At 41.7% G+C, this 25,503-nt stretch overlaps 2 protein-coding genes across 3 annotated transcripts in view; one reads left to right on the top strand and one right to left on the bottom strand.

Annotated features, from left to right (window-relative positions):
* BRF1 (BRF1 RNA polymerase III transcription initiation factor subunit) overlaps positions 1–25,503 on the top strand; it is a 171,457-nt gene that overhangs the window by 58,345 nt on the left and 87,609 nt on the right. The window contains exons 4-5 of the mRNA XM_063399514.1: positions 10,114–10,145; positions 18,924–18,996. Of these exons, the coding sequence (XP_063255584.1) occupies positions 10,114–10,145; positions 18,924–18,996 (105 nt within the window). The remainder of the gene's footprint in view (positions 1–10,113; positions 10,146–18,923; positions 18,997–25,503) is intronic.
* BTBD6 (BTB domain containing 6) lies at positions 20,875–24,382 on the bottom strand. Of its 2 annotated transcripts, XM_063399517.1 has the most exons (5): positions 23,742–24,373; positions 23,195–23,492; positions 22,911–23,001; positions 22,513–22,631; positions 20,875–22,265 (listed from the first exon to the last, which is right to left on the bottom strand). In XM_063399517.1, exons 2-5 carry the CDS (start codon positions 23,401–23,403, stop codon positions 21,233–21,235), a joined length of 1,452 nt encoding a protein of 483 aa, XP_063255587.1. In that variant the 5' UTR covers positions 23,404–23,492; positions 23,742–24,373; the 3' UTR covers positions 20,875–21,232. The 2 variants fall into 2 exon arrangements, with proteins under 2 accessions (XP_063255587.1, XP_063255585.1); XM_063399515.1 differs by having other exon boundaries at positions 23,195–24,382.

The following is a 25,503-nucleotide window of genomic DNA, read 5'->3' as shown; positions in this document are numbered from 1 at the left end:
TTCCTTTATCCTTAATGATCCCTTCATAAAGATGTGTAACCAATTACAAAGGTGTTGACACTCGCTATATCTTTTTTTTTAACACTGAAAATTGATATGTGTGCTTATAAAGTGATTTTAGAGCAAATTTGTGTAAAATCGAATTAAATATTAAACTGAATAATGGATTTTAAAGTTATTGTAGGAGGTTCTTAGCTATGTATGTTGGATAATAGATGCATGAAAATTAGGACTGTCATACTTGAAAGGGGGGAATGAATCTGTGATATCTCTTGCATCTCTATTGTAAGAAGTTCAGGATGTCTCTTAGCTGCTAAACCCTTTTGCATGTTTTGCACAGGGGGACAAATTTCTTTGTTGATTTGCATAGAAAGGATGTAGCTTGGGTCTTTCAAAGGCTGGGAGTTGGTCTGAAAAAGAATTTTCGCCCATAAAGTTAGTCACCTGCTGGGGTATTATAGCTGAAATACATTTGAAAGCTTGTTTCTGTGACCTTTTGGGGAGACTTGGGAACCCCAGAGTCAAAAAGGTGTATTATATTAGTAAGATAATCAGGATATTTCAGACCATTTTACCAAGGAAGGGGAAACTGTTATCTTCATTATAAAAAGGATAGAATGTTTTTTGTCAGGCAGTGGCAAAAATGGAAACAGAAATCCAGAGTCCTGAGGCACAGCCAAGGGTCCCTCTGGGTTATGCCTTTCAATTTCTTGGGAAAGATAGATTCCCAAAGGGAAGCATTTGTTTGCCATCCTTTTGTGTAGATAAAATACCAAGTGTATCAAATGCCTGTGACTGTATTTTCCCTGTTTAATAGATCACCTCAAAGATTTATTCTAGTAATTGAACTCTGAAAAGTTAGCTGCCTTTAAAATCTCAGATATGCAAACTCCTCCCTCTACCTGCTCTATTATGCTTGTTCAAGGACCAAATTTAATCTTGTTCTAGAGACAACCTTTTGAGACATAAATTTGTTTTAACTTTAAAATCCAGTATATTAGGTCCTTGAAGAGAATGTGTCATGTTGAGAATTGTATTCATTTCAAGGTATGATGCATCACTTGTCCCTAGCCCTGAAAGGTATTTTAAATTAGTATTTGATATTTTGAAAGTCAGAAAAGCTGGTGCAGTTCTTTTGGGGTTTTTTTTTTAGCTCTTAACTGAGCTCTGCTCAGTTGGGCTGAACAGAAAGGATCAGTGAAAGTATCTTCTTACCCTGCCAGTGGCAGCTAAAGGCAATCTCTCACTTGTGCATTGCTGGGAAGCAGAAGTGAAGACATGTTTGCATATTGCATCTTGTCCACAGGTTGGTAACTTCAGATGTGCTAACTCACTGTTTCTGTCTGTTATCATATCTCAAGATACCTGGGTAGCTGTCCAAGGAGGTAATTTGAGTTTTCTACTCTCCTACTGCCAAATAAACCTCCCTTGAACACTCTTCCAGTGGTACTCTAAAGTGCAAGATGCATTATTATATAATTTTGTAAAATGCTTTATTTGAGATATGCTGCTATTTATGAACTCTGTAATAAAATCCAAATTCAGCATACCTCAGTGCTGTTATGACTTACGTAGTTTTCTGCTACAGCGAACATGCAGTAATTCTTTTTTTAGGTTTAGTGTAGGCATTTCTTAAGTTGAAAGCATGGGGCTGAGGATTTTTCAACCCACCGATGCAGTGCATCGTTTTAGCTTCATTTGTATTCATTTTACTGATAATACCTAAACCAGGCTGCTTTGAGGAGTTCAGCCACTGTCAAAGTGGGGTGTTGTCCTGACTTCAAGCACTGCTGGTGAGCTCGTCCTGCACAGGTGATTGGGGAAATTGCTGTGAGTTACTGTAATGCCTTTAATCGAGCTTTGATTACTGCAGGAATAGTAATTAACATTTTGGTAGCATCTGTGGAAGCATTGCTCCACCCATGTCCCAAGAGAGAGCCAGCCATCCATGGAGCCATTCCACCTGACATTTTCCCAGTGGTGTGCTGTGGGTGTGAGGGAGGGTGAGAACACAGAGAGCTCTTCCACCTGCCCAGGTGAGGTTTTCTGATGGGCAGGAATACACCATTAGGGGGAAGGGTATTCCTGTAGTGCCCACTTCCAGAACACAAGGGCTCCCTTTGGTGCAGTTCAGGTAATGAGAGGTTTCCCAGGCGTGTGCCTGTGGGCATCTGATAGAGAAGGGTTTGTCATTGTTATGTGATATATGCAGAGATGGCTCTCCTAAAGGCCTTTGAGAGTGGGAAATTTAACACATCTCATTGTTGTACTTCCCACCAAAGGCAAATAAGGAGCCAGCAGCCTCAGAAGGGCAAGGATGCAATTCATTCCTTTTGAAACCATATTTTCTCTTAAAACAAAGGCTCTAGTGTCAGATTTTTTTTAATTTTTTTTTTTTTTTAATTTTTTTTTTTTTTTTTTGTCAATGAGTGACAGTGTTTTATGTGTATGATATTAGATCATGCCCATGCCTGGATAAATCATGTCCACTGATCCTGGCAGGAAGGAAAGCAGCATCTGAGTTTGTGTGCGTGGCCCAGTGCGGTGACAATGCTGCCATGCTCCCATCCCAGCAAAGGTCTGCTGAGATAATTCACCCAGCAGCACTGAATAGCAGTGCATTTGCCTCAGTATGGGTATAAAGCTAAGATATAACACTTGGCTTCTGGCATGGGAAATGTAAAACATTCTGTGTCCACAGAATTTGATTTTACTCTGATCAAATTGAGCACTTTTTTTAAGAAGTACAGGTGAGTGCTTACTCTGGTAAAACCAGAGTGGTACTGTGACAACTCACACAGGAACTGTGTTTGTATTTATTATATGTATTATATGTATTTGTTACCCATTTTATAACATTTTGGGTTGTTATAAAGCAGTTACTCTGCAGTAACTGCTTACTTGTTTTTTCTCCTTACTTGTTTTAAGGCTTCTCTTTCAGATAAGGTAGGTCTTTGTGTTTTGGAACAAGCTGGGGAAAACTGCAAACTTTAAAGAGAAATTTGAGAAGCTGGGATGGGTGACAGAGAGATTGTCTCAAGCTCTAGTTTTGGAGAATGCTTTAAGGCACTGTGAGCTGGCACAGCCTCAGACAGAAGTTATCTTGCTTTGGCCTTGCTTTCTCAGTCCTCCCTCAGTCCATGCCCTGCCTTCTATCAGCCCAGGTGTTTATGCAGTTGCATGTGAACTGCTGGGGAGTTAATCCAGTTGAAAACAGGGAAAGAAAAAAAAAAGAAAAAAACATGTTAATTTTAGACAGTTTCTTTGGCTGGTTTGCTATGTTGCTGCACAAATAGCAGCCATGGGGAGGAGGTGGTAATGAACTGCAATCAAGCTAGTTATGGCAGGTTGTTATTTTGGTGGTTTTTTTTTTTCTTTTAATATTTTTACATATTTCCAAACTCTTACATTTGGAGCTTTCTGAAAAAGCAGTGTCAGGCTCATGATTCTGCTAGTGTTCCTCTGCTACCTCTGAGCAGGCAGTGATTTTCCTCTGCTGCTTCTCTCGGCCAGCTGCTTCATGTTTCCAAAAGTGTGCATTACTGCTGTGCTGTATACTTGAGAGCCATCTCAGAATAGTTCTTCTAAGTCTGCACCTCTGACTTCTTTGGAACTTTTCTTTCACTGTTGGTACAAGAGTCATAACCTTTACAGACTTTGTACACACAGAAAAGAGAGAGAACTGAACTCCTTTACATTTCCTTAAATCTTTACTATCAATGTCCTCCTTCCCAGCTTCTTTGTGAAAGCCCACTTTATTATCAAATTGTCACTGTGTGCAGATTTTTGGACTGTGCACTTTCATAGCTGCTTGTGTTTTCTGCAGTGATTTTACAATTTATTCTGGTTTCTTTGTACCCTTGCAGCTTGAGCTTTGCTCCTTCCCTGCTGCCTCTCTCCCATTCTCATCTGCCAGCCCTGCTCTTCTTTTAAGTTCTTCCTTAAACCTTGCTTCTCCTAGCAACCTCTCTTGTTTTCCCTCACCAGTGCTTGTTCAATTTACTGTTCAGGGGACAGGGTCTCTCTTTCTTGTTTGGAGACTTTTTGTTGTTTGAATATAGCCAACTGTTATTTATACATGGCCACATCATTCAAGTTGAAGATTAACCTCATGTCTCTCAGAACTTTTAAATTAATATTTACATTTTCATTCTATGCTTAAATTTTCTTTTCCCTAAGCAAATATACTAACTAGATTAATCTTTCAGGGGCTTAGTATGGATATTCTTTGCATATTTTATCCCTCTGATACCCTGTATAATTGCAAGTTGACTGTACAAGCATTCTGAGACAAGAAATGTATTTTTTACTTTTTTTTTTCTGTTTTAAATTTATAAATTTACATGTGGCTGTGTAAATACTTGGCACTACCCCACAAAGCAGGTTTTTTACTTGAAGTCAGTAACACTGGGAGCACAGCTTAGCCCCAGTCCTTTGAAGACCATGTTCTCCAAGGGCAGCATTTTCAGAAGTGCTGAACACTCACTGCGTATCCAGCCAGCCTGGGTGCTTTGGAAATGACTCCAAAGACAATTCCTGAGAAAAGCTGGAGCAGTAATTTAGGAAAGAGTGAACTGTGCATGTGTTGGAGTCTGGAGGTTGATGTAGCTCGCAGGCCTTGTATCCCTCCCGTGTGCAGCAGCACAGATCTGCCTGCAGCTGCTGGAGATGCAGGTGGGGAGAGCCGGTGTCAAAGGCTGTTCAGGTGTTAGGTGAGCAGAAAGCCCCACTTGTAACCTTCCAGGTAATGCCAGGGAATCAGCCAGGCTGAATGCCAGGCTGAATGCAGCCCCAAATGCTTCTCTGTGCTTTGATCTGCCTGGGGCTTCCACAATGCTGAATTGCTGCTGCTGGCTTTGCCTTAGCAGTGCAGGTGGTGGGGCTGCACATGCTGGAAGAGAACTCCTGCAGAAACGTCCTGATAGACCTGGGGAAGGAGTGGGGCACTGCTTTTTGTTTTCAAATTGGGGATTTTAGAATACAGAATTTAGAGCAATGCGTTTTTATGAAACACAGTCATACAGCTGTGTTCAAAGAAAAAAAAACCCTTAGACCAAAACGCAGTTCTTTTTTTATCATGCATTAATCTACACATAAATAAAGATTGCGTTTTCTAAAAACAGCATTTGTGCTTAGCAGTTTCATTTGTTAAGCTGTTTGTATTTGTGTACTCGAGTGCAGGCTGTGCTGCAGGGACTTTGCAGAGGCAAAATTGGAGACTGAAGACATTTTGGAAGCTGGCTCTTAGGGGATTCAGCCTCAAGGCAAAGCTTTCACTAGAGTTGTCAGAAATGAGTTTTCTACAAAAGAATTGAGTTTGGGTATTATTTTCTAATTGTTTTAGTTTGGTGTCATTGGAAAGAGAAATGTTTACTTTAAACAATTAGCGTTGTCAGTCAGTCTCAATTAATGGTTAATTAAAATGGTGAAAGTTTGTAAAGCAGCAGAGGTACAACCCTGATAAGTCAGATAATCAGAAATCATATGGGGTTTGAAATTATGGAAGGGGAAGATTGTGAATTGGGTGTTGATCTGAAAGGTTGAAAACTGGGGTCTGGGCCAGCCAAATGCTATCACTGGTTTTTTACCCTGGTACAACCCCAATTCTGTGTTCACCCTCCCTTTTCTCTTATCTCCATGTGTTTGTTAAAGAAAGTGCTTCTGGGAAGTTCCCATTTGTTATTTAGTTTATCCAGAGCCCTGACACTGAAATTGCAAATATTTCTTTCCATTAAGAACTTGAGAAAAATTTGTTTTAATATTCAGATTTTTATTTTTCTTTTCAGACATGTTTCTTATTAAGCTTTGCTTTTTTACTTGCAACCAGCCGAATCGCTGCTGTTCAGTACAGAACGTGAGATTATGTTTAAATATTTTATATATTTAATGGATCTGGTTTTAGTTGTTGTGAGAAACAGAAAGCATTTTAGCTTAAGCTGAATAAAGGTGACACTTCATTACAGTCAGCAGGACTTTTATGGATGTCAAATTTCTGCTGAGTGGCTTGCAGTCACAGTTCCTTGGCACTAGTCCTCCTTCCATGGTATGGCTGCTTTTGTAGTAAGCTTGTAAAAATCAGTAAAAAATGTTCCAAGGGTAACTTACAAAAAAGTAACTAACTAAAATAAATACTATGCCCTTTGTCTTCTCCCTGCTTCTTAATGCGGGCCTGTGTCTCCCAGATATGACCTCCTACACAGTGGAAGAATTGAAACAGTAGCATGAAATAATCTGAAGGTTTCCTGATTATTGTAGATTGTCAGACACTAAAGATTTTAATTTTTTAAAGATTTTTTTAGGAGGGGGTAACAAATTTATTGTAAATGATAGTTGTTATTTTAGCAGCATCTTGCACAATTTATTCCTGCAAATGGCAGGTTTGCCTCCTGCTAGATGTTATTATTGAAAATCAGGGGGATTTTGCTGCATGAGTACTTTAGGATTGCTGTAATATGTAAAATATAGGTCTCTCTGAAGTACAAATGCATGATTGTTTTGGTAGTTTGGGTTTTAGGTTTCCGGTACTATTCATTTCTTCATGAACTTTTGTTTTCTCTGGTGCTGAGAATGAGGTCATTATTGCTATGAATCATGGAGCTCTCATGCTATCCACAGATTTTTGGATTATAAAGGCAGAAAAGGAACATTTTGGCCACTCTGTCTGACCTTTTGCATCATGTTGGCCAAAGGGTTCCCTTGAATTTAATTTTTTGAAATAATGCTTTTAGATTTATCTCATCTTGATTTAGTCATTTAGACATTTCTAGTGATGGACAGTCAGTTGCATACCTTGGTGAAACTTGCTTAAAGAATTAATAGCAAAGGAAAAGCAGTTAAAACTGTTAATGCTTTTTCTTTTCAGTTTTTTTTTCAAATTTGGGCACATTTATAACCTAAGTCCCCTTGTGCCCTGTTATTTGCATGGGTATATCTACAGTACCAGTAGCTTTCCATCCCTTCAGGAGCTTTTCCATGTGGGTAGCAGTCTCCATATGTGAAGTGATCATTGTTTTCTTCCAGCCTCAAAGAAAATATTTATCTTATGATTGTATAATTTTTGAATACATATTAAGTATTATCTGCTGTTTTCAGCTGTTGTTGTACGTTCTCCTGAACTGTTCCAGCTCTGAAAAGAAGTTTGAAAACAACAGCCTGTTTTTACAACTACTTCCTGCTGATAATGGTGCCCACAATATTCCTAGTAAAGGCCAACCCAGTGCTAGTGCATGACTCAAGTTTCCCCTTTTGCTTTGCTGTAGTAGCTACACATGTAAGCAGGGAGAGAGATTGCTGGAGGCTACCTTAAATGAAATCCAGAAGTGCCACATTTTTGCTGTGACCTTTGCTTAGAATTCTGGTGGACATGAGAACTAACTTCTCTAAGGAGCAAGGGAACTTTTAAAGCATCTACAGGGTAGCTCTAAACTGATTCAGAGCTCTCTGAACCCTGCTGGTGAATTTCCCAGCTCCTTAGCTCTGATCTTGTGTCACTATAAATGCATCCCATGCTCTCTGTTTCTTCTTGGACAAAAAGGTGGGGTTGTTTTCCTTACAGTAATAAAGCCTAAGCATTTGTAATGTGTTAGTAAGTTTAGATTTTCCACCGAGGCGTATTTACCAGTTTGAGGAGCTTGAAGAATTGTGTACTGATTTCATGACTGTAACTGAAATGTCTGGGTTAGAAAAGCGCCTCTCTGGCTCACCTAAAATCTGAATTAGCATCTGGCACTGATGCTCTTTCTGACTTCTCCTGTCTCCAGGCTCTAGGACCACTCAGTTACTCACACTGGTGCCTCAATAACTGATGAGATGCTTTTCTTTTGGTGTTTTGGGAGTTTTCATCCTAAATTGTGGTGAGATCTATCAGATACAATGATAATTTTACTTTGTCTCATTGGGGACGGTATCTCAGGGTGGGCATAGAATAATCAAGCACTTCAAGTCAATAATGAGCTGGGAACATTTTCAGACTTAGAATATTTCTTGAGCACAAAATTGGCATAGTGATTTCTTCCTAGATCTGTTTGATGAGCTGACAATTATTATGGTTCCTTGGCAATGGCATTGTTAAAGTCTTTTCCATTTTCTCTTTTGCAAAACTTTTGCACTGAATTCAGTATTTCTCTGTGTAGCTTTCTAAGCTGTGTATTTTCCAGATGGTTTTTGTTAGCAGTTTCCTTACTGTGTTAAAATTTCAGATTCCTGTAATGTCTTGCGTAATACTACCTATAAGGGATTTCTGATCTTTTTTCAGAGCCATACTGAATTTTCAGCTAATTAACTACCCAGCTATGCCGTGGTTTTTAATGTGGAAATTAATTTCCACCAAATAATATTAACATAACGTATTAAATTTTGTAACAAATTTGGAGTACATTCATACAATTTCAAATGCAAACTAAGGGTAGAAATGCTCAAGGATAAAAGTTCTTAACAAGGAAAATGTTTATGTATAAACTGATTACGTTATCTGAATTACTCTCCTTCCACAGCTGATAATGTTTAGGAGAAATGTGCACTCTGTTACTCTGACTTCCTTAAAGAACATTCACTAATAGTTATGTTACCACAGTATGCACCAAACTACACTGATGTCTCTGCATTTTATTTAATGCTGGATCTCTTCACACATTGCTGCATACAAAAACTCACATACAGCCCTGCATACCTGTTTTCTTTGCCTGCCTCACTCTCTCACTCTCTCCCCTTCTCTCACACTTTACCTTGACACTCCTTTTAATAATAAAACCAGAAGCTTTTTACAACAGGTAGAGCCACACCTGAGTAGCTGATAGGAGATCCAGCATGTGCTCATTAACAGCAGTAAAAGGGCTACCTTTGCACTTTGGGCTTCATGGTGCCTTTTTTTCCCCCTCTCTCTCTATTTTTGATGCTGTTTAGACAATGCATTCATAAGTGTGCTTGCTTTCAGTTAAATCTAATGGAAACTTGTGGTGGTTTGGCTTGTTTTTAACTATTATGTTTTCTGAGTGTGCCCATAATGAGTAGATGGTGACCTAATATTTTGCAGCAGCAGCACAGGATATCGTGGAGGAAGTGAAAACTGAAAGGTAGCAGCTGATTTGCATGGCTGGGGAAAGGAGTAGCCAAAGCAGCTTTCCCTTCCCAGCTCTTTGATGGGTCCTCATAGAAGAGAACAAAAGAAACTTACTTCAGTTTTCTTAGTTTGCTCTTCCGTCTGATGATGCTTAAAATTCTTAAGTGTAGTAAGAGTATTCTGTCTTGATGCTATGACTGGTTTTAGTTACCACAGAATAATAGAATGGCCTGAGTTGCAAAGGACCTTGAAGATCATCTCATTCCAACCCCTGCTATGGGCAGGGACACCTTCCACTAGTCCAGGTTGCTCCAAGCCCCATCCAACCTGGCCTTGAACCTGGGATGGAGCATCCACAGCTTCTCTGGGTAACCTGTGCCAGGGCCTCACCACCCTCATACTAACAAATTTCTTCCCAATATCCAGTCTAATCCTACTCTGAGTTTGAAGCCATTCCCCCTTGTCCTGTCACTACAAGCTCTTCTCCATCTTTATTGCAGGCTCCTTTCAGGTACCAGAAGGCAGCAATTAGATCATCCCAAAACCTTCTCTTTTCCAGACTGAACAATCCCAATTATATCTCAGCCTTTCCTCATAGCAGAGCTGCTCCATCCTTCTGATCATCTTGGTGGCCTCCTCTGGACTCTGTCCAGCAGTTCAGTGTCCTTCCTGTGCTGAGATCCCCGTGCTGGATGCAGCACTGCAGTGGGCTCTGAGCAGAGCAGAGGACCCCCTTACCTGGGTCTTTCCTAGGCTGCAGGATGTGGTGAGTTCTGTAGGTCACACAAGTGCTTGGCTTCTTCTTTGAGACCCTCACTTCACAGAGACAAGGTGAGCAGTAAACTCAGCAGGTGCTGGCAGGGTGTTGTGGGCAGCTGAACAATTAACTGGATGTTGGCTGTTAGCATAAGTGGTGAATTGACCTAACCCATATTTGGTTTCTTTGATAGCTGACCCGGGTTTATTTCTTCCCTTTCTTTGGCTTGCTGATGAAGTGAAATTAAGAAATACTGTTGCATTCAAGAAGCATGTATATTCCTTGACTTCTTTCACAGACATGTTACTAGACCTCAGCGACCTTCTTCAGGTATTGTACTCTCTTTTGATATTTTTTAATTGTTAAAGTTTGAGATGTTTTCGTTTTTCTCTAAAAATTCTGAGTGGAAAATCGCTGGGTTTGGAAATCTGAGTAATTTTTCCGTACAATCAAATGTCCAAAAATTTTTTTTTGCTTTTAATGCTGCAAACAACGTAGCAAGAGTTAGTATGATCCTTTCATCAGGATTCAGAGTCACTGCAGTGGCACAGGGTCAAATGCTGCATATTTTTAAAACAACAGTTGTTGAAGACAGAAATAGCCTTTTTGGTAGGTAATACTGTGTAAATGTATTCGTGCACTTCAGAACTGTGTTTTATAAAATGTATTTTGAGAGAAATACAAACTTGCTCTGCCTGTGGAAACAGAAAGCTCTATGGACATATGTTGTCTTACCCTCATTCTCTCTGTTACAACTGTTTTACATACAATGTGAGTAGGTTACTTGCATCTATTTTTGTCCTCCCAGCTGTCTTGGTAAATGGCATCCCTCTGAAGACTATTTATTGCTTGAAGCAATCTGCTGGAATTGCAATAATCAAATGAATCTTTAATTCTGAAATTTAGTAACTTTCTTCTCTTTTCTAAACACTGATTAAATTATTTTGATTGCTCAGGACCAAACAGTGCATGTGTAGAATGGGAGGTTTGTTTCTTTCTGAACACAGGTAATTTTTCATGGTGATGGTTTTGAAATAGGATGATCACAGTAATATGAAGAATAGTCATGATGTGAACTAGAAGAAGAGGTATTGTATCTGTAAGAGGAAAAGGAGAAGATGTATTGTCAGCAGAAACAGACAAGAAAGATTGAATGATTTGTCTTTTCCCCTCTGTGCATTCCAGCCAGAAAAGATGCTGAGATGGGACTTATGAGGAACAAAAGGTTAAAGAGGGGTAACTGAGGAGATGGGAGAGACAGAAATACATTACTAGTAGGGAAATAATCAACCCCTGAAAGAGAAAGATTTCAGTATCTTGATCTGCATTTAACTCTATCTTCTGATTAGCCTTATGGCTTCTTTAAGGTGAATCTGAGCAAACAGGAATGCTGAATGTTATTGTTAACTCTACCTATCCAGAAAGTCCTGTTTAAGAATATATAAATGAGTTTTTCAGGTTCTAGCTTGATATTTTTTTCCTCCTGCCCAAGTCTGTTAAAAAAAAAAATCAAACAAACTCCCACAAACAAAACCACAAACCAAACAGAAAACCACAACTACAAACCAAGGTCAAAAAAATTAAATAAATAAACCAAACCACCTTGGTAGCAAACCAGTTTTGGCCCAGGCAGAAAATTTCAGTGCGTTCTGCTTTAGATCAGTTTTTGCCCACAAAACCTGGACCTAAAAAAGAATTAGTTTATTGAAAATAGTTCATTAGATGGTACTATTTTACCTTGAAGTGCCTCTTTTTTTCAAGGACTGCTCTCCCATCCTGAAGTTGGGATATAAATGTCCTTAAGGAAGAAGAGTTGAGAGCAGTTGTAGGAGTGGCAGTGGTATTATCTTTCCAAAGTATTTAATTTGTTCATACTCATCTGTGCCAAATTTATCATAGTGGCCCAGCTAACTGATTTTCTTGGTGAAATGAGAAAGATGTTGATTTTATATCCAAAACAATCACATCTGAAGTCTAAAAAATGAGTTACTGCTTACCTGCACCAACTCTTGCTTAGAAAGTAATAGTGAATGTTGAGATGTTTCTTCAGAATGTTCTTGATGCAGCTCAGCTGCAGTGGGAGGTGAGGCACCTGCGGGGCTCTTCGTCATCTGGCTGCAGGAATTTTGTAAGAAAGTCACCACATGAAACATCCTTACAGATTGTCTTTGTGGAGGCTACTGACTAAATTACTGAACAGTCTGAAATAGGTGTCAGTGCATTTGAGAGTGAAAAAAATCATAGAATCATTAAGGGTGGAAAATCCCCCAAGATCACTAAGTCCAGCTATGAACCATCACCATGTTCACCACTAAACCATGTCCTGAATTTGCTGTTATCTACAACTCAGTGATCGTTTAAAGACCTGTCTTCTATTCTTTCTCTCTTGGTGATCTGTTTAGCCTTCTCTTTTTAGAAAAAAAGTGGGGTAGAGGAATCCTAAGCATGACCTCTTAGGCTCTGGTTTGTATTTGTACAACCTCTCTTCCTGTCTTTCTTGAGTTACCTTAGGACTTAAAATATTTAAAAAATTAAAAGCTGTCCTCTACAGTGTAATGTGCTTTTAGGATAGTATTGTGCTCCTAAAACTTAGCAATAAAGGAGACTAATTTTCACTGTTAATGGCAATCTATGTAAAAAGTATCAGTATCAGTTGTATCAGTTTTCCTCTTATGCTGATGACTGAGATTTGGGAGTTTGTCTTGTTCCACTCGGGAACTGCTGCATTTTCATAATAACTTTTGGAGCTTCCAAATTGCTGCCATCTTGGGAAAAGACAAAAAGGGGTTTTTTCTTTTTTTTTTTCCTTTTTTTCTTTTGTTTTTTCTTTTTTTCTTTTTTTAAGTGGAAAGGCAATTTCCACTTAAAGGTGGAAAGGTGTTTTACCTTCATGTGAAATACATATAATACCTTGGAAATCTCCTGTTGAAAGTGTTGTCGGGTCCAGAAGGGCTCTGACTTCAACATTTGGACTTCAGAGAATGATGTGAAACGAACTGAAAATGTCCAGAGCTGCTCCAAATCAGGCGCCTTCCTTGTGCTGAGCAGTCGTGCTGCTCGGTGATTGAGTTGGAAGGACGACCAGTCATCAGTCTCTGACAGGGAAAGTACTTGCTTATATTTTCAGATCCTGCATTTTACTTGCAAATACAGTCCTTAGAGAGGTCTGCAATCAGGCCTTTTGTTTGCTTTTTTGTTAGTCCAATCTAAGCGACAGGCCTGGCTTGTTTAGGAAAGCTGCAAAGCCTGTCTAGCCTTGGCCAAGTTTTGAATGGTTTAGGTTTTCTCCCATCTTTCCAAGCATCCCATTCCTTGCAGCTGGAGAACTATTTGGCTGAAGTTTGATCTTGGTGTGGTGAAAGGCTGCCTTTCACAGCCTCAGAAAGGGCTGGGTTTTTTTAGTCTCATCTCCAGTGTCATGGTCTTTGCAAGGGGGTCCTAACAGACTTTGGGGAGGGCGGTAGGCAGTGCTCTGATCCTCAATTTCAGCCTAGTAGAATATCATTTTAGCATGCCTTGTGGTGTGCCCTGCTGTTAGACAAGGCTGATGTTCTTGAAGAGCCAGGCTCTTTATAGGAGTGTGCAACAGGAAAATCATCAGTGATAGATGTAATTAATTAAAATGGGATGTCTCTACTTGATATCAAGAAAAGGTTCTTCACTATGAGGACAGCCAAGTGTGGAAACAGGTCGTTTAGAGCAGTTCTGAAGTTTTTGTCCATCAAGGCTCTCAAGAGCCAGAGCAGCCTGGGCTGTTCTTGTGGCTGAGCCTGCTTGGAACAGGAGGTAGGGCAGGAGACCTGAAGAGATTCATTCCAACCTCAACTACACTGTAGTTCTAGGTAAGGAAAGAGGATGCATGAGAAGTGAAAATTAGTAACTAGTACTTCCTTGGTCTCTCTTCCACTTCAAAACACAAGTCTCGCCCCTATTTCTTCATCTGCAGTTTGTCTAGTGAAGTAACAGTACTTGCTTATCTAGAAAGACTTTATTTTGAGTTACTCTTGAACACTTGTTTTCATTTATTTAATCTCAAGGCAGCATTGGGCTCCCTGACTCCCCTATGATTGTTGGAAATTATTACTCTTTGACTTTCTTGCACAGATGGTTTGATAATGGCTTGTTGTACTGCTGTGGTATTGGAGGAAGAGCTCCAGGACTGCCATAGGTGTGAATAGCAGGAGAGTCTCCTTTGGAGTCCCCAGACTGAAGGCAGTGCTTTAAAGCCCAGTATGAGAAGGAAGTAATTTAATTTTGATTTGTGTCTCTTTTGAATGACAGCCTGACAAGCTGAATTTGGTACTTGCTTGTATTTTTGTGTGTTACCTTTTGACTGCTCTAAATGCAGTATGGATCAAAAAATTTAGGAAGTTTCAGTTTATTGCATGGAGAAGGATAAAATAGAGTATTCTTTTAAAGACTGTACTGGTTTGCTTCAGTTTTTAATACCCTTTGTTCATTTGAAGTTATTAACATGTTGGCCGTATTTGCCTTTATTGCCCCTATGCAAATTGCTGTTGATTGAATTAATTTAAACAACCTGGTTGGGACCTTCAGGCATTACTACACTAGAAATGTTAATAATGAATCAAATAACCACAGGTGCCTCTTTCCCCAGCAACAGACACTCTCCTTAAAAACTCATTTGCTTTTCATGCTTGCTTAATTATTTAGGCAAGCAGCCATGGATGTTTCACAGTGTGAATTCTCATCGTGTTCCAACTGCCCGGTCTTTGTCTTTCCAGAGGAATATCTTAACCACTGTCACCATTTGTAGTACTTTGCCAGAATGCCACACTATGGTTGTGAAAAGCCTTCTTGGAAATAGTTTGTAGAAGGGTTACTGATTTATAACTTTATGAAGCTTATGGTCAAACAGAATCTTCCATTTATTTTTGCCTCTGTCCAGAAGTTAACGTGACCTGGTAACCTGGTAACTGTATGAATGGGAGATTCCCTGTTTCCCCAAGAGAGTTTAAAATTCTGGAAGATGTTAGACTGATGAATTCCTGTGTTACTGGAAATGAGGTGTTTGTTGTTATTTCTGAAAGTGGAAGTATATTGGTATTTGTGAACAGATCAGGCATGATGTGAAAGCAAGAGGAAATTATGAAAGGGAAAGAGTCTCTCTGGAAGTGTCCCTTTGAAATCAGTGTCTGATGACTGACAGATGTGAAATGAAAAGACTGTCTCCAAAAAATACTGTGAAGGGCAAAGAGCGTAACAAGTAGAAGGATCTTGTTGTGAAGATGTAACTGAATAATTGGAAGCCATTCCTTCACTAAATGCCCCTTTTAATTAACATAATGTGTTGGATAATGAGAACAGAAATTAACTATTGGTAAAGGACAACATCTTAGAGAATCTTAAGGTCTCCTGTAAAAAGAGGTTTTTGCTGTGCCTTGGTGAGCACATACTTTTTTGTCTGAGAAATGTCTTGCTGCTAAAGAAGCTACTTGGCTTTTTGTTTTGCCTTTTTTAAAATAAAAAATCTGTGATGGGTCCACATGCTTGTAAACTTACTGTGTTAAATATGAGTTGGATGTAAGAGAATATGGTAAAAACTGTCGAGGTATGCAGATATTTTAAAATCTCCCCTCTAACACAGGTTGACACCCCTCTTTTGCATTAGATGTTGATGCTTAAACCTAGTGATAGCATCAGATTTAGGAAATTTTAATATCTGGTGAAAATCTGCAGAAAAAGAGCACAAGTCTTATGAAAGTGTATAAAACAATTGTCTCACTTCAACAGTTTTGATTGGGGAGAGTTTGGAGAAATACTGTTTTTCAGTATGATCCTTTTAAATTAAGGGGAAAAAAGGCTGAAGTTGATGTGGTAAGCTTTAAAGCTGCATCAATTCAAGTTTAAGCCAGAGACATCCTTTTAGAAGGGCATTTTTGTTTATTCACCATTCTAAGAACTCATATAAAATTAGGTTTTATAAATGCAAATGTCATATGATTCTAAATTTGGAATGTTAAGCTTTTGATGGATTGGAGTATATGAATTTTTATAAGAAGTTCTTAATGAAGAAAGAACTAGAAATTAAAGTAGGCCTCTAAATTAATTCTCTTAATTTTCTAAGCTTAATGGAGTGCAGAAAAACCAAATGATGAGAGTAAAGAAAGACCCTCTCTAAATGCCTATTTTATATCATATCTTTTCTATCACGGGATCTCTGTGTGTGTGTGAGTAATAGTTAAAATCTGTGATAGCAGAATAAAATTTTAGTGAAAGGGCCACCTTCCACTAAACCCAGGAGATGTTAAATACCATGTTTCAGGAGTTCAGTGGCATTACAGATTTCTGGGTGAACTTTACGCAGTCTTTAATTTTTCATTTATGAGAAGTGCCCCAGAACCTATGAATATCTGTTAACTTTTAAAGTTGAGAAACATATTGTTTGAGAGGGCCTGAAGTCTTTTTTTCCTACTGATTTGCCAGAAAAACTGGAAGCAATTAAATATTCCTTATTCTTCTTGTGACCCTGGCATTAAAAATATGTCAGCTTCATGAGGAAATCAATACAGAACATGGACTGTACTGTATATTTTGCATTCTTTCTAAATTGGTAGTAACCAGAAACTACAAAGAAATGGGCTTGTGAGCAAAAGAAAGAAATTCCCTCATTTACCATTTCTATTTTAATTTATTATTTTGTGCAAATACACCGTGTCTGCACCTTGAAGTTGTAAACCAGTGATGACGTGGGTGAAGTGGAAAAGCAGGTTAGATTTAAGTGCATTACTTCTCAAATAAACCATAGATCAGGAGACTTCTAGTTATGCCAAGGAAAGAGGATAAATAGTCATTGAGCACATTTATTATTCATTTGTCTGTGCTTTAGATTTAATTTGGCAATCACTTTGATTGTTAGAACTTCACTAGAAAAAAAATACCTGCTTCTTTATGCCTCTTCATATTTATTTGCTCTTTATTATTGCATTTATGGAGAGTTTGCATGGGAGGAGTTTCTTAGAGAGTGACGTGGTTTGATGGTGACAAACATCAAATATTTAAATATCGTGACAAGGAAAAAGGCTAGAGGGAAAAATACTTGTTTGGATTAGAGTTTTATGGGGGTTTTTTTTCTAGACTAATAGGAGAGAACTAGATGAGTTTGTGAGGCCTCTAACAGAAACGTCATATGTACTTGGCTCCACTGAAGTAACTTTATTGATTTGTGCGGTGAAATCGTCCTTGCAGAACAAGATCTAAGTGATGAGGTTTAAGATTTATAGTAACTTGGTCAGCCAGCTTAGAAGGCTGAAATTACAGCCAAACACTCATTCTTTATGTTAATATATTTTAGACAAAAGGTCAAAACAACCCAATTCGAGCTTGCAGTGAATCTAAAGCCAACTAAAACGCTGCAGACATTTTGCTTTAGTGATATCTGTTCTGTCTCAGTGGCTCATGGAAAGTCACGCTCTCATACTCCAGTATGAATTGCCAGATTCAGTAGGTGTGTGTTTTTTTCTGTGTAAAATTTGGTGACTTATTTCCTAGTAAACAGACTTCTCGTTCAGAGAGTATGTTTTGCTCTTTTCCTTCCCCTAGAACAGTGTTTTTATGTTGTCTGCTATTTCAGGAAGAAAAAGGGCAGTAATATTTAAGGCTATATTTTTGCATTTTCTAGGCCAGTCCAACCATTGGTCAGACACAGCATGGAATACATTCACTTTTCACTAAATATGGAATGGATTACCATCATATCATGTATAATTGATTGCACAGTCACTTTCAGGATATGTGATCATTCTCAGGATTTCTTTGAAGTTCTAATTTCTGATTTTTTTTTATATATTTGGGAAAAATACACATTAATACACATCAATACACTTTAAGAACATTTTCATGTAAACATTTTGAAGGGCTAGGTGAAAATAAGTCAGTTGTTTGGGGGTTTGGTTGTTGTTGTTGAGATACCTGTATTTTAGCTTGTTAGAACCATCTATACACTTGGGAGGAAAGCCTGTTTTTAAACTCAGGTTGGCAAAGCTCTTTTAAGAAATGGAAAGAGCAATCATTTTTTAGTTCCATAGGCTTGTACCATAATCATCATTCAGTTGTGTAACTGACTGCAAAGTAAACACCTTCACAATCCAGGCATAGGAAAGAGAGGGGCAGTTTTGTTCCATAAAAGCAACAGAGTACATATCATTGTTCAAAACAAACCAAAAACCTACTCGCTTGGAGTGTAGGAGGATGGAGTTTTTTATACTAACCTTGACCTTTACATATGCCTTGAGGGGGAAGCAAGGTGTTCATGGAGCTCCGTGGGAATGTTTGAGACTGATTGGGAACTGGAGTATATCCTGCCTTTCTTACTGACCACAAAAACACATCTTAAGAAAACTTCCTCAGACTTGTAAAATACAAATATGTTTGTCTGTGCTATAAATTGCAAATCAGAGTATGAAGCAATTCCTCACAATTTACATCGTCCTGAGTGCAGCAGTGAAGGAGGGGAGGGGAGCAGAGCTCAGTAGGTTTGGTGTGGTTTAGGGTTTTTCTGATATTTTTATTTATTCTTTAAAAATTTTCAGTTCTTAATGTTTTTATGTGATCTGAAGCAATGTCCAAACAGCAAGCTATGACAAATAACCCTTGGGGCATGTAGCACCACTCCCTGATTTGGTGAAAAGTTTGGTGTGTACTTGTGCAATACTTAATTATGTTATTACAGATGATCATGCAGAACTGAAATTTGCACTGACTTGTATTTACTCAGGTTTTGTAATGGTGCAAGACAAATGGCACTTTATATATACTGATATTACATTGAAGTCTACTTAATGCCCTATGATGTAATGTGACAACTGAAAACTACAGAGCAGCACTAAGCCCACTGAGGAGCATGATGAACAACTTTTTATACTTTTTTCAATATAAACTTATGCTTTGATTTACAATGCTAATTTGTGCAGATTTTGACAAGCACTGAGTATTATCCTGTACTTGTGAATATTGCTTGTATAACTTGAATTATTTTTAAGCAGGTTAAGATTTCAAAAGTTGGGGTTTTCTCCTTTCCATATAAATGTTCTATTAAAAACATTTGTGGTTTAAGATTTACATAATGCTTTTTTTGTCTTTTAATAGGTGAATGTCTATGTGCTGGGAAGAACTTTCCTTCTGTTGGCCAGAGAACTCTGCATAAATGCTCCAGCCATAGGTACTTTTTTAATGATTTGACTTTTGACTATTTGATACTTTTCTATGGTTACTTGAAAAAAATATATATGTATGTATATATATAGTATTGTATGTTAATACCCATGTAGTAACTTTATAGTGAAGCTGGAATCAATCCAGGCAGAAGAGCATTGCTGACTGTAAGAGCCTGTTCTCCTTTATGTAAGAGCTTTTTTGGAACTAGATGCTGTTTTCTTTTGCAAATAGTTTTGTTGCTTTTTCCAAGAGTAATTTGGGCTATACTAAGACAATGGACTGACGTGTAACAAATTTGTGTGTGTCAGCAAGCTCCTACAGGCCTGTCACGCTTCAGTTCCACAGATGCAACATTTAATAAGTATTTGCCAAATTTACTATCTGTCCATCACCTGTAGCTGAGCTGTTCAGTGCTTGAAATACAAGTGGCTGGGTGGAAAATGAGGAGCAACTTTTTCCAAACGTATGAATAATGTCTAATAAGTCTACACTGAAATTGTAACTGATAGGAAGGTGGGTTTAAACATGTGGAGAGGGTATAGAAGCCATTCTCTAGGTTGTGGGTTTAAGCCAAGGGAATTTGTGCCAATTCCAGTTAAAAGAGTGCATTTATAGTGAGGTCTTGTGACTGTTATCCACCTCTGTGTAAGAATTATCTGCCTGCATCTTTACCCACTCTCACTCCCACTCTCCTTAATGTGTACGGAGAGGATCAGCTGGCTGTGTTACAGAATGATACAGGCACACCCCTTCAGCTGCTCTGGGCTGGCACAGGGCTGCTGCCTTTGCAGCAAGGGGAGCAGCAGCTGGCACACGGAGCATCGCCACAGCAGCGCCCGGGCAGCGCGGCACTGCTCCGGCTCCTCTGCTGCAGAGGCCTTGGATTCAGTAATTCCCTTCTTAGTGTTCATTACTTTTTTGGTCTTTTTTTTAGAGAGAGAAAATAGGCAGGATTTGCATGGCAGCTTAGTTTCAAGGTGAAAATTAATGCAGCTTGGGAAAAAGCAAACATGTTAGATGTAGAGGGACTTGTTATACATGGAAAACACACTGGTTTAGACTGCTGTTTGAGTATTCTCTTCCAGGCTCACCCTAAGATCTACACAATCCAGTAAATATTTCTATTTGGCTCAGATGTACGATCCTGAGACCTTTGAGAAAAAAATAAGTACTTTTATCACTTTCTGAGAACAGTACTAGCATAAAATGATTGCTGATAATTCCTGAGACTGTGGTTTTCAAAAAAGATAAAGCAGGAAGAAAGATCCAACAGCCTTTTTTTTTAAGGTTGCTTATTTCTAGTTAGTAATCTTAAGTGAATATAAACACCATCTTTCAAGTATTTTTCTAATGCCTGCCACTCTGTACAAGGGTAGAACATAAATTCAGATAGGGTCTGCCAGTCGTACAGCCCGGGCTAAATTTGGGATGCAGCCCTATCACTGAATTAATTAATTTCATCTGTGTGTCTTGACTCTGGCCATTCAAAGAGGGGTGTAGTTTGACAGGTGCAAGTGGCAGTGTTTTTGTTTGGTGGGCAGGCCAGAGTTAAACACAGAATGCTGCATGGGAAGAGGCATTAGGAGTTTTCAAATATAACCACAGGATGATTTTGATCAGCTTTGATTACACTGATGGTTTGTCTATCTTCAACTTGGGCACCATACAAAAAACCCTAAGCTTCCTCAAATGTCAGCTCCTTTTCTCATGAAGGGAAATTAAAGGCTGCTGATGGATAGTTTCAGTTACCAAGAGAGGGAACTTTCCTATTTGCTGGGTATGGATGCACGCAGGGACCAGACTACAATGTCATCACCCCTGTTAGCTGTACATGAATTAACACACACGAGCCATAAGGTCAGCAAAGATCAAGTACACAGGATTTAGGGCAAGTAAAAATGTTTTATATATCACAGATTCATAAACTGCTCTAGTTTAGAACATTCTGTTTGAGTCAGCTGCAGTCTGCAAGTTAGTTATCTATATACAAAATAAATGCACAGTACGTGCAAAATTTAACATTTTTCTGCATGTTGCAGTCTTAATAATTAAGTCAAATAGCTTATGAATAAATAAAATAAGATTAAATTCAAGAGCATTCCTTCACTTATTTGTATAGCCTGATGTAGCAGATAGGTAAGTAGCGTAACATTCCATACTGCTGCAGAGTTCGTAGTAAAACCAGAAAATCCCTTAATGTGCATCATTGCAGCACTGGAATACAATCAAGGTGAAATGCATCATGCATAGAAAATGAGCTCAGGTATTTGTCCTCCTTGTACTCCGGTTCCATTAGTACTGTCCGAGGAGCACTGGAACTGGAACGTCACTTTCCCACACTGCACTTCAGTCATTCCCTCTTGTCCAAAGTAACTCAGTTCGTTCCCGTCAAGAATAGCACTTACATTGTAAAACGTGTCTTGCTCAACCTGCACAGGGTGTTCAAACCACACCGAGAAGGTGTTACTGGAGCCGTCGGAGGTAAACTTTGTCAGATTCTGAGCAAGGACAACGCCTAAGCGCTTCAGTTCGATTTTGACGCTGTATTCAGCTTTGCCACAGCTTGACCCATACAATCCCAGTCCCGCTATAAATATCCGTTTGTCTACGGCAAACTGAATACTGTCACATCGCCCCCGGTACCGCCACTGATTGCTGCGATACGCAGACGACTGAAACCGATGGCAGCGCTGAGGCACGAGTCCTTTTCTTTTCGTCAGGGGGAACTCTAATTTGGGTTTATTTGCGGCTGTGTACCATAGGAATATGTTGTGAGTCTCCTCAAGGGTGAGGATGTCGGACTGGGCAGCTCCGTTGGCAAACTCTTCCAAAGTCATGGTTGGAATCCGCACCAAGTACAAAGCCTTGCCTAATACATTCCTCTTGTTGCGTGGTGTAACCGGCAGACCTTGCCTTTTGCATTCAGCCTCTGCCCAGTTGAGAACGGCCTCGAAAACCACCACTTCTTTGGTGTTGAGTGCTTCCCGGGTTACAATGATCTCTAGTGTTTGTTGATCTATCTCACAGAAGCCCTCTGATTTCAGTGCCATTTCTGCCTGAGCATCAATCACTTCCCAGCAGCGCTGCGTCAGCTCTGGCTCCTCGAAGAGCCTGCTCTGAGACAGCAGGACACAAGCGTTCTTCGCTTCCAAGCTGGTCTCCAAAAAATTGACGCAAGCCTTTGCTAGGGCCGGCACGATGTACTTCTTGGCAGCATAGAGCGTAGCCAGAACTGTGTCAGCTTCCAGGTCTATTTCATCACTATACATGTACCTAGATCGGGGCGGGGGAGGAGGATGAAAAAAAATTAGTTTCTCAGGGAAAAAAAAAAAAAAAAAAGTAGGCCATGAAAATAATCTATAGTCGTCTTTGCTGGCAGTGAATCTGACATTCAATATTTGTCAGCACATGAAGTAAACAGCAGTAAGTGCATATTGCACAATGTCAATTAGGAGATGTATATTTTATAAGCTACTTTGATTCTGTCCATGTAATTAGCAGACTTATAGTGGCCACTTACTTTAATAGGATTAGAAAGGCTGCAGGTTCCACATCTGGTATATGGATTTCAGATTTGACCTCTGCGAGATCGCCATAAAACATAGCATAGAAGACAGAGCTACCAACTGCCAAAACATACTGGAAAATAAAGAGAGAGAAGCCTCAGTAACACGGATCAGGAACAGCTGAGTATTCTGGCTTTCCTAAAAGCTACATTTAGCGAGTTACAAGCTGCACTAGAAGCAGAACACTGCCTTGGACTGCTCCCTTAAATTGCAGTGTATGTGAATTACTTCTGGGATTAGACAAGAGCTATAATTAGAAAAAAAAAAAAAAAAAGTGGAACCTAATTGTAAGGCAGGGGGAGAAGGGGACCTGCACAGCAGCATTAAAAAGCCAGAAATTATCTGCACAAACCTTATGGGCAGGAACTTTCTTGGATGCCCCTGGCGGGCCCACGATGAAGTGAACGTCAGCCATGAGTTCGTTATTGAACATCAGCGCGTTCCTGCAAGCAGGGGAGGGGGGAGAAGCCGCGTTAGCCGCGGGCTGCCCCTCGCCCGGTGCCCCAGCCTCCCGCCGGCGGCCCCGGGGCTCCAGCCCGTCCCTGCGCGCACGCCTGGCCGGGGCGCAGGTGCACAGGGCGGGCGCGTCTCTCTCTCCCGCCCGCCCGGGGAGGGTCCGGCGGGCCTGGCCCTTACCTCTCCCGCAGCGTGGGATGGAAGGATTGCCAGTTGGCGCTCTCCAAGTTGTTGTTGTTGAGGTTTTGGAGCTGGGGCGGCGGGGGCGGCTGGGCGCTCTGCTGGAGCTGCAAGGCGTTCTTCTTGCTGTTGGCAGCGGTGGCGGCGGCGGCGGCGTTGCTGTTTGCAATGTTAGTGTTGGTGCTGGCAGGGTAAAGTTCTGCAGCCATCTTCTTCTTCAGGGACAGGGGCACTATCTCATAGCATCCTGGCACCTTGCCGTTTGACCTCACACTCTTTTTGGACTTCTTTAAGGTCTCTGGAAGCAGAAGAAAAAAAGTCAAACACTTCATGATCCTGCCATTGAGGCAACCAGGGGGCAGTGGCATGAGCAAGAGAACTAACAGATCCCAATTGCGAGTCCCACTATCAGGATATTTTGTACGCTTCTAGATGCAGGGTGGCCTTTGGTTTTTTTGGAGTGTGTGCCCGCTCTTTGGTTACCGGCCCGACGCACCTTTCCGGGGGGAAAGGGGTGATGCTGTGTCGGATCAGTGCCAGCGCTCACCTTGGCTTGTAGGGGGGTCCCAGCCTCCACGGCACTGCCACGACTGCAGCGGGGAGCCCGAGCGGGGCCGGCAAGCAGGTCCTTCCCCGAGGAACGGGGAGAGAAAAAATAAAAAGAAAAGAAAAAAAAAGGCGAAACCAAAAAAAACCGAAAAAAAAAAAAAAAGGCCAAAATCCAGCAACAAAACCCCAGGAATCCGGCAGAGGCGGTGGGTCAGGAGCGAGAGTCAATCCACAAATCCTCCGAGTGCAGCAGCCCGGCGAGGGTGAAGCGCAGCCAGCCGCCCGATCCCCAGCGCTCCGCTCCGTCCTTCGCGGCCCGGCGGGGGCACATCCGCGGCAGCCGGGCCGAGCCGAGGCGGCGGCTCCCTGCAGTCCCGCTCCCGGGCGGCCCCGCCGCCGCTCGCACCAACTTTGCTCCGGTCCCCGCGGCGGCCGCCACCGCTGCTGCTGCTCCTGCGCGCTCCTCCCGCCCGCGCCAGGGGCGCTGCTGCCCGCGGGGCGCCCCGGCTCCTCCGCGGCGGGCGGGAGCGATGCGGCGCTGCCCTGGGCGCTCCCTTGGCAGTGGGATGCAGCGCTGCACGGCCGGGCTCAGCTCGGCGCGGCTCTGCCGGGCCCTGCCTCCGCCTCCCGCACTAAGAGGCAGCGGCCGCGCCGCGCGTCACGGCCGCCCGCGCCAATGGCGAGCGCCGGGGCGCGGCGGGGAAGGGGCCGCCCCCCGCCCGGGCCGCCCGCCCGTCATCCGCCCCCCCGCGCCTACGTGCGCAGCACCGGCCGCCCGCCGGCAGCGAGCCCCGCGCTTCTCCTGCGTTCGGTCCCCCCGCACCGCCCGGGGTCCCCGCTCCGGCCGCAGCGGGACAGGCGCGGAGCGACGCGGGGCAGCGCGGGCGAACCGCGGCGGGGCGGAGGGGGCGGCTCCGGACGCGCAGCGCCGTTCCCGGGCGGCCCGGGCGGGGGCGCCGCCGCTCCGCGCTGCGCTGGGCGGGGGAGCCGCGGGGCACGGCCGCGGCGGGGCTGCTCCGGCCGAGGGACGCGGCCGGGGTTCCTCCGCTTTCCCCGCAGCCGCCGTGCCCCGCCTGTGCGCGCCCTGCCCGCCCGCGCCGTCCCGCTCATCCTCCGGGATCGTTCGGCGAGGATTGTCCCCTCCACGGAGCCCGTTCCCTGCGGGGATCGGCGCTCGCTCCGCTGCGGGCCTGCAGCGAAGCGGGGAGCACTCTCTGGAGCACAACTCGAAATTGTTCTTACATCCTTCTTAGTGACTGTGTGGCATCAAAGTTCTTCCAAAAGTCCGAATTCAAAGTCAGAATTGGAATCAGGAGAGAAGGGAAAGTCTTCAGCAAAACACATACTCCTTTCTTAAAACATGAAATAATGTTTTTTCTTGTGATCTGCTTCATGGCCCCCAACATCCCCTTTGAGGAAAACCAGCGGGGTTTTGCCCGACTGTAACTTGCTGGCATGTGGCAGTGTTGCAGCCCCAGAGGTCACCCAAAGTCGAAGGGGACCCTCCTGCGAGCAGGACGCCCACCGTGCACCCGTGCTGGTTTGGGGCTCCTGGAACGAACCAATGTTTGGCGTTTGCAGCTTCTGACATTTCTTACTTATTTTCAAATGTTTGCATTCATACAGTACCTGTCTATACTAACCTGGGCTCAGCCTCTGATTTATATATTCACTGTCTTACATTTTTTGGTTATTTTAAGGCTTGCTATTTAAAACCCACCCACGTATTCATTTTCTGACTGTTTGGTAGCTTCAGAATT

The sequence above is a fragment of the Prinia subflava genome, chromosome 5, assembly GCF_021018805.1.
Source record: "Prinia subflava isolate CZ2003 ecotype Zambia chromosome 5, Cam_Psub_1.2, whole genome shotgun sequence".
NCBI lineage: Eukaryota > Metazoa > Chordata > Aves > Passeriformes > Cisticolidae > Prinia > Prinia subflava.
This window is presented reverse-complemented; position numbering and strand designations above follow the sequence as displayed.

What these genes read in the sequence shown, in the direction of transcription:
- BTBD6 (XM_063399515.1), bottom strand. Translation starts at nt 23,562, where the DNA reads ATGCCACTGCCCCCTGGTTGCCTCAATGGCAGGATCATGAAGTGTTTG. An exon ending in CATCCCACGCTGCGGGAGAG is followed by an intron (nt 23,002 to 23,194) that starts GTAAGGGCCAGG and finishes CCCTGCTTGCAG; the next exon opens with GAACGCGCTGATGTTCAATA. An exon ending in AGAAAGTTCCTGCCCATAAG is followed by an intron (nt 22,632 to 22,910) that starts GTTTGTGCAGAT and finishes TTTATTTTCCAG; the next exon opens with TATGTTTTGGCAGTTGGTAG.